Here is a 12,728-nt window from a genome sequence, read left to right on the forward strand (position 1 = left end):
CACTATCAACAAGGCAGGTCCTACAGGCCCTAGTTTCTACCTTCTTAAAAACACTATCAACAAGGCAGGTCCTACAGGCCCTAGTTTCTACCTTCTTAAAAACACTATCAACAAGGCAGGTCCTACAGGCCCTAGTTTCTACCTTCATAACAACACTATCAACAAGGCAGGTCCTACAGGCACTAGTTTCTACCTTCATAACAACACTATCAACAAGGCAGGTCCTACAGGCACTAGTTTCTACCTTCTTAACAACACTGTCAACAAGGCAGGTCCTACAGGCCCTAGTTTCTACCTTCTTAACAACACTATCAACAAGGCAGGTCCTACAGGCCATAGCTTCTACCTTCTTAACAACACTATCAACAAGGCAGGTCCTACAGGCCATAGTTTCTACCTTCATAACAACACTATCAACAAGGCAGGTCCTACAGGCCATAGCTTCTACCTTCATAACAACACTATCAACAAGGCAGGTCCTACAGGCACTAGTTTCTACCTTCTTAACAACACTATCAACAAGGCAGGTCCTACAGGCACTAGTTTCTACCTTCTTAACAACACTATCAACAAGGCAGGTCCTACAGGCACTCGTTTCTACCTTCATAACAACACTATCAACAAGGCAGGTCCTACAGGCCCTAGTTTTGTCACATCTGGTCTACTGTTCAGTCGTGTGCTCAAGTGCCCCAAAGAGGAAAATTACAATTGGCAGCACGGCTGGCCCTTTAAAGTACACGGGGAGCTGCCATTAATGATATGCATGTCAATCTCTCATGGCTCAAACTGGAGGAGAGATTGACTTCATCACTACTTGTATTGGTAAGTACTTTTGACATGCTGAATGTACTGCGCTGCGTGTTTAAACTACTTGCACAATTTGTATTTATTATTTATTTTATTTGACCTTTGTTTAACCAGGTAGGCCAGTTGAGAACAAGTTCTCATTTACAACTGCAACCTGACCAAGATAGGTCAGTACAGGTGCATCAAAGCTGGGACCGAGAGACGGAAAAACAGCTTCTATCTTTAAAGCCATCAGACTGCTAAACAGCCATCACTAACTCAGAGAGGCTGCTGCCTACATTGAGACCCAATCACTGGCCACTTTAATAAATGGATCACTAGTCACTTTAAACAATGCCACTTTAAGTAATGTCACTTTAATAATGTTTACATACCCTACATTACTCATCTCACATGTATATACTGTATTTTATACCATCTATTGCATCTTGCCTATGCCGCTCGGCCATCGCTCAACCATATACTTATATGTACATATTCTCATTCATTCCTTTAGATTTGTGTGTATTAGGTAGTTGTTGGGGAATTGTTATATTACTTGTTAGATATTACTGCACTGTCGGAACTAGAAGCACAAGCATTTCGCTACACTCGCATTACCATCTGCTAACCATGTGTATGTGAGCAATAACATGTGATTTGATTTGATGTAAGTACCTTAATGTGTTTGGACACCAGGAACAGTAGCTGCTGCCTTGACAACAGCGAATGGGGATTGCTAATAAATTGGATCAAACAAATGGCCTTAGTTTACCTGGTTCTTAATCCAATTGAAATAGCTAGCTAGTGTAGCTTGGGGATAGCTACAGCTGGGTAGCCTTTCTAGCTAGCGTAGCTTGGGGATAGCTACAGCTGGGTAGCCTTTCTAGCTAGCGTAGCTTGGGGATAGCTACATCTGGGTAGCCTTTCTAGCTAGCTGATATTTCTCTGTCAAATCACAGTTATGCCAAGATACTGTAGCAAGAAGTACCAGTGTCTGAAATGTATTTCATGAGACTCTTATTCTACAACACCTTGCTACAAAAGTAGCTTGCAAGTTTTGCCACGTGTAAAGACATGTTACCGTGGAAACAATATCAACAACTGCAAGTTGAATGCCCAGTCTGCAGTCAGCTCAGCTGTTAATACAATATTCTATAATTGGCTAGTTTTGTCTGGTCTCTCCTTATGTCCACTGCTAGATCTTTCCCGGGGACAAATCCCAGAACTAAAATCCCTTTTTTCCACCACTGCTCACACCCTCATCCCTGACCACACCCTCATCCCTGACCACACCCTCATCCCTGACCACACCCTCATCCCTGACCACACCCTCATCCCTGACCACACCCTCATCCCTGACCACACCCTCATCCCTGACCACACCCTCATCCCTGACCACACCCTCATCCCTGACAACACCCTCATCCCTGACCACACCCTCATCCCTGACCACACCCCCATCCCTGACCACACCCTCATCCCTGACCACACTCCATCCTTGACCACACCCCATCCCAGACCACACCCCCCATCCCTGACCACACCCTCATCCCTGACCACACCCCATCATTGACCACGCCCCCATCGCTGACCACACCCCCATCCCTAACCACACCCCCACCCCACCCCCATACCTGACCACACCCCCATCCCAGACCACACCCCCATCCCTGACCACACCCCCATCCCTATGGTTTGCCACTTGGCTTTGTTTTTATCAGTTGTCCATGCTATTTCAATATTTCAATAATAAATCATTAGATTTTTCCATTGCGTTAATGATGGCAGATTGATTGATTTCCAAGTTCTTAGTATAAAAATGTTGGTCTTTTCATGTACAAAGAAGACCAGACAAATATTCAACATTTGCTGTGTTTGGGTAACCTTAACAAACAGCTGAAATAGAACAGCTTGTAGCCTACTTAGTTATAAAACAATACCATTTCAGTCAAATAACTGGAAACAAGGCCAACTTAAATTACCAACACAGATAAGTCAATATTATATTTATTATGTTCAGATTGCAACTCATTTCCATCTAATATGTGAGAATGTCATTTCAGTTTGTCATTCCTCATCTCAAAGAGGGTAATATCATGAATCTAGCCCTCACTTACTCATTAACCATTCAGATGCTGATTGTAGCCAGTTTAAAAAAGGAGATTCAACATTAGGTTTCACCTGGCAACAATTGTTTTCAGAAGTTAATTTATTGGTCACTGTTTGTTTTGGAAACGGTAAACAGATCACTGATCAACATACAGTACATCTGGAGATGTACACTCAGTTCAGTAACAACTTCACGATGGCCCGTATTCATACAACGTCTCAGAGTGCTGATCTAGGATCAGGTCCCCCCTGTCCATGTAATCTTATTCATTATAATGTAAAATGATAAACTGATCCGAGATCAGCACTCCTACTATGAGACACTTTGTGAATGTATCTCACACACATCTTCACCGATATCAAATAGAAAATATGAATAACAGCCATAATGAGGACAATAAAGTTAAGATTATTACAATAACATTAAATATGGTTTTGATTTAAGTGCTGCTAGGTTGGTGAAATGGGAAAGATTTGTTGACGTTAAGGGAGAGTGAATGCATTACACACAGCCAATGCAAGGATTTCCCAGACATTATGGGAACGTTCATAGGATAACCAATCAGAACAAACTGTTCCCGTCCTGTACAGTATCTCAGGGCGCTGCTCTAAGAATACGACGACAGACTCTGTGATGAAACTCAGAACTGGGGCCTTGGTTTTAATCATCCTTGTGGATATGCCCATTTAATAAATGAAAACATTTTCATTTTCTAAACAATGAATCATGTTCTTACAGCAGCCTGTAATTGTCTATGACTCCATTACCCAGAGTGCATCTCTTCTCTCATTCTGAGGTACTCTGTTGTCTTTTCACCATCTCTGCCTGTCTACCTCCATAGGTCCTGACCTGTACCCACATCCACTGTGGTGTGGTAGGACTCTCCTCTACTTAAAACCATCCTCATGGTCTTCAGTACCAGACACGTTCTTTCCTCATCCTTTCCTCATCCGTCCATACGTTCTCCCCTCTGTTCTATCTGTGTCGTCATCTCCCCATCCCTCTGTCCTGGGCTTGTCTGTCTGTCGTTCCCTCCTCCATGGCCCGAGGGGGTTATCTATGGTGCTCTCCAGAGTCATTGGGACTCTTTGGGGACGTATAGGGGGGTAAGGAGGTGGTCCGGGGGCCTGAGGCTTTGCCATTGTCCTTCACCTCCTCTCCCTCCATTCCTCCTACTCCTCTTTCTCCTCCTCCTCTTCCCTCCGTTCTGTCAGTCTCCTCGGAACCCCCCCGCCCGTCCTCACTGGACTCGACGCCGTCTGATCCCTCCGACTCAGAGAGCAGCTCCCCGTCGCGGTACTCAGTCCCTTCCACCCCCTCGCCGTCCCTCTCCTCCCCCGCGTCCCCCTCCCCTGCATTGCTCATCTGGGTGGTGCTGTTGTGGTGCTTGATGTGGTAGCGCTGGTTCTGGAAGAACTTGACCAGGGTGTGCTTAGGAAGGTCCAGCTGGGCCGACAGGGTGTGGATAGCCTCCTGGTCAGGGTAGAGGCCCACGTCACAGATGAAGCTCTGCAGGATGGCCAGAGCCTCCAGGGAGATCCGGGTCCGCGACCGCAGCTTTCTGGACCCGCCACTAGAGCTGCCACTCACGCTGCCGTTGTCCTTGCCTCGAGTCCCATCCGAGTTGTGGCCCCTGGGGCCAGGCGTGGGAGTGGGGAGAGGGGATGGGTCCCGCATGGGAGATGGGGATGGGGCCTTCCTTGGAGGTAAGGGATGCCTGTGCAGTGCCTGTGGAGAAAAAGAGGTGTCATGTTGAATCCCATCAGAGCAGACTGTCAACATAGGAAATCAGTCCACAGACTCTAAGTAATAATCAATCTATTTTCTAAGTAATAATCAGTCTATTCTCTGAGTAATAATCAGTCTATTCTCTGAGTAATAATCAGTCTATACTCTGAGTAATAATCAGTCTATAGTCTAAGTAATAATCAGTCTATAGTCTAAGTAATAATCAGTCTATACTCTAAGTAATAATCAGTCTATAGTCTAAGTAATAATCAGTCTATTCTCTAAGTAATAATCAGTCTATAGTCTAAGTAATAATCAGTCTATACTCTAAGTAATAATCAGTCTATAGTCTAAGTAATAATCAGTCTATAGTCTAAGTAATAATCAGTCTATACTCTAAGTAATAGTCAGTCTATAGTCTAAGTAATAATCAGTCTATACTCTAAGTAATAATCAGTCTATAGTCTAAGTAATAATCAGTCTATTCTCTAAGTAATAATCAGTCTATTCTCTAAGTAATAATCAGTCTATTCTCTAAGTAATAATCAGTCTATACTCTAAGTAATAATCAGTCTATTCTCTAAGTAATAATCAGTCTATAGTCTAAGTAATAATCAGTCTATAGTCTAAGTAATAATCAGTCTATAGTCTAAGTAATAATCAGTCTATAGTCTAAGTAATAATCAGTCTATAGTCTAAGTAATAATCAGTCTATAGTCTAAGTAATAATCAGTCTATAGTCTAAGTAATAATCAGTCTATAGTCTAAGTAATAATCAGTCTATACTCTAAGTAATAATCAGTCTATAGTCTAAGTAATAATCAGTCTATAGTCTAAGTAATAATCAGTCTATAGTCTAAGTAATAATCAGTCTATAGTCTAAGTAATAATCAGTCTATACTCTAAGTAATAATCAGTCTATAGTCTAAGTAATAATCAGTCTATAGTCTAAGTAATAATCAGTCTATAGTCTAAGTAATAATCAGTCTATAGTCTAAGTAATAATCAGTCTATACTCTAAGTAATAATCAGTCTATAGTCTAAGTAATAATCAGTCTATAGTCTAAGTAATAGTCTAAGTAATAATCAGTCTATAGTCTAAGTAATAATCAGTCTATAGTCTAAGTAATAATCAGTCTATACTCTAAGTAATAATCAGTCTATAGTCTAAGTAATAATCAGTCTATACTATAGTCTAAGTAATAATCAGTCTATAGTCTATAAGTAATAAGTCTATAGTCTATCAGTCTATAGTCTAAGTAATAATCAGTCTATAGTCTAAGTAATAATCAGTCTATAGTCTAAGTAATAATCAGTCTATAGTCTAAGTAATAATCAGTCTATAGTCTAAGTAATAATCAGTCTATAGTCTAAGTAATAATCAGTCTATAGTCTAAGTAATAATCAGTCTATACTCTAAGTAATAATCAGTCTATAGTCTAAGTAATAATCAGTCTATAGTCTAAGTAATAATCAGTCTATAGTCTAAGTAATAATCAGTCTATACTCTAAGTAATAATCAGTCTATAGTCTAAGTAATAATCAGTCTATAGTCTAAGTAATAATCAGTCTATAGTCTAAGTAATAATCAGTTCATTCTCTAACTAAGTCTGACAATACAATATGCACATTCATATAATAAACTGAAAAACTCAACAACAACAACAGAGACAGTAGAAGAAGTTCACCTAAACATAGGATACACTTCCCCCTTAGTGGTAAGTCATTTCATTTACTTTCTAGGGGGTTAGTTGTACTATAACAGAGATCCCATAGACCAGAGAGTTCCCTAGAAGCTCATAAACAACAACAGCAGCAGAGAGTGTTTCCCTGAGGAATAGGATAGACTCCCCCCTCTTAGTGGCAGCCCATTAACATCCTAGGGGGTTAGTTGGAACGTGTGGTACTGGAGCTGAGATCCCATTGACCAGACAGAGAGGTCCCAGGCCCATCACATTCCCCTCTCCTGGGGCTATTAGAAGGGCGGGGTGCCTAAACGCCCAAATACTGGAATGCTGCGCCCATAAATCTGTGGTCCGGGAAAATTAAAGGACCTAAATAAAGATAATAGTAATTATTTTTCCCCCTTCAATAATAACATGGTATGTTTCAAATAATATTGAGGTTAGGCCAGACCATGGAGTATTTCTAAATGCTCTTTGGTGGGTTGGTGAGAGAAGGCCTTTTGGTCTTCAGGAAATGTGTGGGCTCGTTGTTTTATGCCTCCTTGTCTATTTCTGATGTCATAAAGGGGCAATCTGAAGTTTCCGTAACAAGTTGAGGGACGAGGCTGTTGAAATGTTACCACTCTCAAATTCATAGAGAGAGAGAGAGCTATGGATGCAAGGACTGACCATCCATGATATCAACATGATAGTTTTAACCATGTTTTGAGGAGATACAATGTTGGTTTACATTTACATTGCTTAAAAACATTGGAGTGAAATAAGCTTATATTCTGGGTTCTGACGGGGTACAACAGTTGAACTGAGCTCATGAGGCATTTCTAAATTATATTCTTCAAGAATCAATGAGTAAATATCATTGATTTAAAAGTCAAGCAACTGCAGATTGCCCCTTTAAAGGAGACTGACTGGAAGTGGATGACTAAAATGTCTTAAAGGAGACAAACCTGACAGGAAGTGGATGACTAAAATGTCTTAAAGGAGACAAACCTGACAGGAAGTGGATGACTAAAATGTCTTAAAGGAGAAAACCTGACAGGAAGTGGATGACTAAAATGTCTTAAAGGAGACAAACCTGACAGGAAGTGGATGACTAAAATGTCTTAAAGGAGACAAACCTGACAGGAAGTGGATGACTAAAATGTCTTAAAGGAGACAAACCTGACAGGAAGTGGATGACTAAAATGTCTTAAAGGAGACAATCCTGACAGGAAGTGGATGACTCTAAATCCAACCCAAAACAGAACACACAATATCACTAGGAAATATCATAACTCTAAATCCAACCCAACAACAGAACACACAATATCACTAAAATATCATAACTCTAAATCCAACCCAACAACAGAACACACAATATCACTAAAATATCATAACTCTAAATCCAACCCAACAACAGAACACACAATATCACTAAAATATCATAACTCTAAATCCAACCCAACAACAGAACACACAACATCACTAAAATATCATAACTCTAAATCCAACCCAACAACAGAACACACAACATCACTAAAATATCATAACTCTAAATCCAACCCAACATCAGAACACACAACATCACTAAAATATCATAACTCTAAATCCAACCCAAACAACATCACTAAAATATCATAACTCTAAATCCAACCCAAACATCAGAACACACAACATCACTAAAATATCATAACTCTAAATCCAACCCAAACAACATCACTAAAATATCATAACTCTAAATCCAACCCAACATTAGAACACACAACATCACTAAAATATCATAACTCTAAATCCAACCCAACATCAGAACACACAACATCACTAAAATATCATAACTCTAAATCCAACCCAACAACAGAACACACAACATCACTAAAATATCATAACTCTAAATCCAACCCAACAATAGAGCACACAACATCACTAAAATATCATAACTCTAAATCCAACCCAACAACAGAACACACAACATCACTAAAATATCATAACTCTAAATCCAACCCAACAATAGAGCACACAACATCACTAAAATATCATAACTCTAAATCCAACCCAACAATAGAGCACACAACATCACTAAAATATCATAACTCTAAATCCAACCCAACAATAGAGCACACAACATCATTAAAATATCTCTGGTTCTTTGTTTCTCTGTTGTCACATTATGGATGCAACACTCTGGAGGAAATGAGTCTCATCAAGAAAAGTAAATCATCTGTGAGGAGAGGATGAAAGAATGATAGAGACCCTGAATAATGTAGCTGTCCTGGTTAGAGAGGGTCCCCATCAGGGTACAGACAGACCCTGAATAACGTAGCTGTCCTGGTTAGAGAGGGTCCTCATTGGGGTACAGACAGACCCTGAATAATGTAGCTGTCCTGGTTAGAGAGGGTCCTCATTAGGGTACAGACAGACCCTGAATAATGTAGCTGTCCTGGTTAGAGAGGGTCCTCATTGGGGTACAGACCCTGAATAATGTAGCTGTCCTGGTTAGAGAGGGTCCTCATTGGGGTACAGACAGACCCTGAATAATGTAGCTGTCCTGGTTAGAGAGGGTCCTCATTGGGGTACAGACAGACCCTGAATAATGTAGCTGTCCTGGTTAGAGAGGGTCCTCATTGGGGTACAGACAGACCCTGAATAATGTAGCTGTCCTGGTTAGAGAGGGTCCTCATTGGGGTACAGACAGACCCTGAATAATGTAGCTGTCCTGGTTAGAGAGGGTCCTCATTAGGGTACAGACAGACCCTGAATAATGTAGCTGTCCTGGTTAGAGAGGGTCCTCATCGGGGTACAGACAGACCCTGAATAATGTAGCTGTCCTGGTTAGAGAGGGTCCTCATTGGGGTACAGACCCTGAATAATGTAGCTGTCCTGGTTAGAGAGGGTCCTCATTGGGGTACAGACCCTGAATAATGTAGCTGTCCTGGTTAGAGAGGGTCCTCATCGGGGTACAGACAGACCCTGAATAATGTAGCTGTCCTGGTTAGAGAGGATCCTCATTGGGGTACAGACAGACCCTGAATAATGTAGCTGTCCTGGTTAGAGAGGATCCTCATTGGGGTACAGGCCCTCTGAGACCCTGCTAACATACTAATGAATATGTCATGATTAGAAGTCAGCTTTCTGCATGACTTCACCTCCACTCTACACCAGAGAGGGCTGTTATGAGTCATCTATTGTCAGTATGTTTGTGAGTGAGAGTGTGTGTTCTTAAATAGTGTGTGTGTGTGTGTGTGTGTGTGTGTGTGTGTGTGTGTGTGTGTGTGTGTGTGTGTGTGTGTGTGTGTGTGTGTGTGTGTGTGTGTGTGTGTGTGTGTGTGTGTGTGTGTGTGTGTGTGTGTGTGTGTGTGGCACAGCTGGGACACATGTGTGGTGTGTGGTGGAGCCCGGGGGTGTGTGGAAGGGTACAGTACAGACATGGTGGGGGTCTGGGTCAGAGGGAGGGAGACCCATGGGGATAAGAGCAAAGCATCCAGAATGACAGCAGCAGCAGCAAGCAGCCCCATGTAATGCTGAGATAGACACATCTATAGGACCACCCAGTCTGCCTGGAGCTGCCAGTGTTTACCACAGAATGATATCTACCATTTTATAGGATCTTTATGGTGCCTACAGAGAGATCAACATCACCATTCTCTCTCTTATCCATTCATCGTCTGTCTGTCTGTGTCTGTGTCTCTGTCTCTGTCTCTGTCTGTGTCTGTCTGTCTCTGTCTCTGTCTCTGTCTCTGTCTCTGTCTCTGTCTGTCTGTGTCTGTCTGTGTCTGTGTCTGTGTCTGTGTCTGTGTCTGTGTCTGTGTCTGTGTCTGTGTCTCTCTCTCTCTCTCTCTCTCTCTCTCTCTCTCTCTCTCTCTCTCTCTCTCTCTCTCTCTCTCTCTCTCTCTCTCTCTCTCTCTCTCTCTCTCTCTCTCTCTCTCTCTCTCTCTCTCTCTCTCTCTCTCTCTCTCTCTCTCTCTCTCTCTCTCTCTCTCTCTCTCTCTCTCTCACCTTACGGGTAACATTACCACTTCTCCTACCATCCACCCCCTCTCTCCTTCTCCTTTCCTGCTTCCCCCCCTCTCTCTCCTCGCTAGGCGCCATCAGTGAAGATGAGGCTGGTATTTTTAGCAGATTTATGTCCCTGCTTTGGTCCCAGACATTCTAGGAGAGCAGTGAAGGAATGTGTTCATGGTGTGACCACAACATCCTTCCCAAGATGCTTATTTATTCAAAGAAGAAAGAGAGAGAGAATAGAAAGATGGACTGGTTCAGGCCCTTTCAGACAAGTGTCCTTCTAACATACAACAAGCTTATGGTTAAACTGAACAGCACACAACATACACTTCTACTTCTGGTCAACTGTAAGTCCCTCACATCTGTCTACAATTGTTTTGAGGGACTGAGGCAAAGAGTCTTTGCTTTTTGTGGGAACACTCTATGTTTGTAGTTTCTGCTGCAATTGTGTCCAATATGTAATTTGTGGGGGGGTCCAAGCCGTATACCAGTGAGGTATTTGCCAGGGATGACCCCTCTCCCCTCGGGCCTCTCACCTGCGGTTCTGGAGACATGTGGAGGACAGTGGAGTCTCTCACCTGCGGTTCTGGAGACATGTGGAGGACAGTGGAGTCTCTCACCTGTGGTTCTGGAGACATGTGGAGGACAGTGGAGTCTCTCACCTGGGTTTCTGGAGACATGTGGAGGACAGTGGAGTCTCTCACCTGGGTTTCTGGAGACATGTGGAGGACAGTGGAGTCTCTCACCTGGGTTTCTGGAGACATGTGGAGGACAGTGGAGTCTCTCACCCTGTGGGTCTCTCACCTGTGGTTCTGGAGACATGTGGAGGACAGTGGAGTCTCTCACCTGGGTTTCTGGAGACATGTGGAGGACAGTGGAGTCTCTCACCTGGGTTTCTGGAGACATGTGGAGGACAGTGGAGTCTCTCACCTGGGTTTCTGGAGACATGTGGAGGACAGTGGAGTCTCTCACCTGGGTTTCTGGAGACATGTGGAGGACAGTGGAGTCTCTCACCTGGGTTTCTGGAGACATGTGGAGGACAGTGGAGTCTCTCACCTGGGTTTCTGGAGACATGTGGAGGACAGTGGAGTCTCTCACCTGGGTTTCTGGAGACATGTGGAGGACAGTGGAGTCTCTCACCTGGGTTTCTGGAGACATGTGGAGGACAGTGGAGTCTCTCACCTGTGGTTCTGGAGACATGTGGAGGACAGTGGAGTCTCTCACCTGGGTTTCTGGAGACATGTGGAGGACAGTGGAGTCTCTCACCTGGGTTTCTGGAGACATGTGGAGGACAGTGGAGTCTCTCACCTGGGTTTCTGGAGACATGTGGAGGACAGTGGAGTCTCTCACCTGGGTTTCTGGAGACATGTGGAGGACAGTGTGAAGCCTCTCACTGTAGTGGTGCTTGGACTCCTCTTCATACACCATGTCCCTCTCAGCCTGGGACAGGGTCAGGAACCTTCTAATGGTACACAAGTTCTCCCACAGAGTCCGGTTGTCTGGGCTGGGGTTCTCCTTCCAACGCAGCAGCTCACACAGCCAGCCCTGACAGAGAGGGAGGGATGACGGGTCATTTAACATACAGCACTAGAGTGAGAGAGGGAATGGAGAAAGAGAGACAGGACAAGGGGATGGAGAGGGGTAGAGACATGAAAGAACAGGTTGGGGGAAGACGAGCAAAAGACAAGTTCCAGATGAAAGTGATGTGGTGCTGAGAGAGAGAGATGTGATTATCTCTGCTAGACTGGCCCAGGCACTGACACCAGCTGTTGTTTGTACACAGCCTCCTCCAGCACCCAGTGTTCATTACCTGATCAGGGCTCCTTCTCTCCCTCCCTCCAGCCGTCTCTCCAGAGAAGGCCATGGCCAGATGGGGTCACTGAGCCATGACCCCTCACAGAGCCAGGCCTGTAGGAGACCCTACCTCCTGACCAGCAGTGGCGCACACACAGAGACACACAAGCCTGTATCTCACACGTGTTTACACACACCACACTAACATGTATGAAAAAAACATACACACACAACCTAGTTTTTTCTATTCTATAATCCACTTCTTAGATTGTCTAATCTAAAAACCACCCAGAACAACAGCAGTCTATTTATGTCTTCCTCAAGAATCCTCACGCCTTAATCATGTGATCTCTCTGTACAACCCTCAGTCCAGCCTTAATCATGTGATCTCTCTGTACAACCCTCAGTCCAGCCTTAATCATGTGATCTCTCTGTACAACCCTCAGTCCAGCCTTAATCATGTGATCTCTCTGTACAACCCTCAGACCAGCCTTAATCATGTGATCTCTCTGTACAACCCTCAGTCCAGCCTTAATCATGTGATCTCTCTGTACAACCCTCAGACCAGCTGTGATCATGTGATCTCTCTGTACAACCCTCAGACCAGCCGTGATCATGTGATCTCTCTGTACAACCCTCAGTCC

The 12,728-nt window shown here is 43.5% G+C and overlaps 1 protein-coding gene across 1 annotated transcript in view; it reads right to left on the reverse strand.

Moving 5' to 3' along the window:
* Positions 1-2,762: 2,762 nt before the first annotated feature.
* Positions 2,763-12,728, reverse strand: part of LOC118382055 (DNA-binding protein SATB2-like) — a 61,967-nt gene continuing 52,001 nt past the window's right edge. The window contains exons 10-12 of the mRNA XM_052502502.1: positions 11,515-11,835; positions 10,995-11,036; positions 2,763-4,627 (exon numbers count right to left, since the gene is read on the reverse strand). Of these exons, the coding sequence (XP_052358462.1) occupies positions 3,953-4,627; positions 10,995-11,036; positions 11,515-11,835 (1,038 nt within the window). The 3' untranslated portion in view covers positions 2,763-3,952. The remainder of the gene's footprint in view (positions 4,628-10,994; positions 11,037-11,514; positions 11,836-12,728) is intronic.

The sequence above is a fragment of the Oncorhynchus keta genome, unplaced genomic scaffold (genome assembly GCF_023373465.1).
Source record: "Oncorhynchus keta strain PuntledgeMale-10-30-2019 unplaced genomic scaffold, Oket_V2 Un_contig_1563_pilon_pilon, whole genome shotgun sequence".
Lineage (NCBI taxonomy): Eukaryota > Metazoa > Chordata > Actinopteri > Salmoniformes > Salmonidae > Oncorhynchus > Oncorhynchus keta.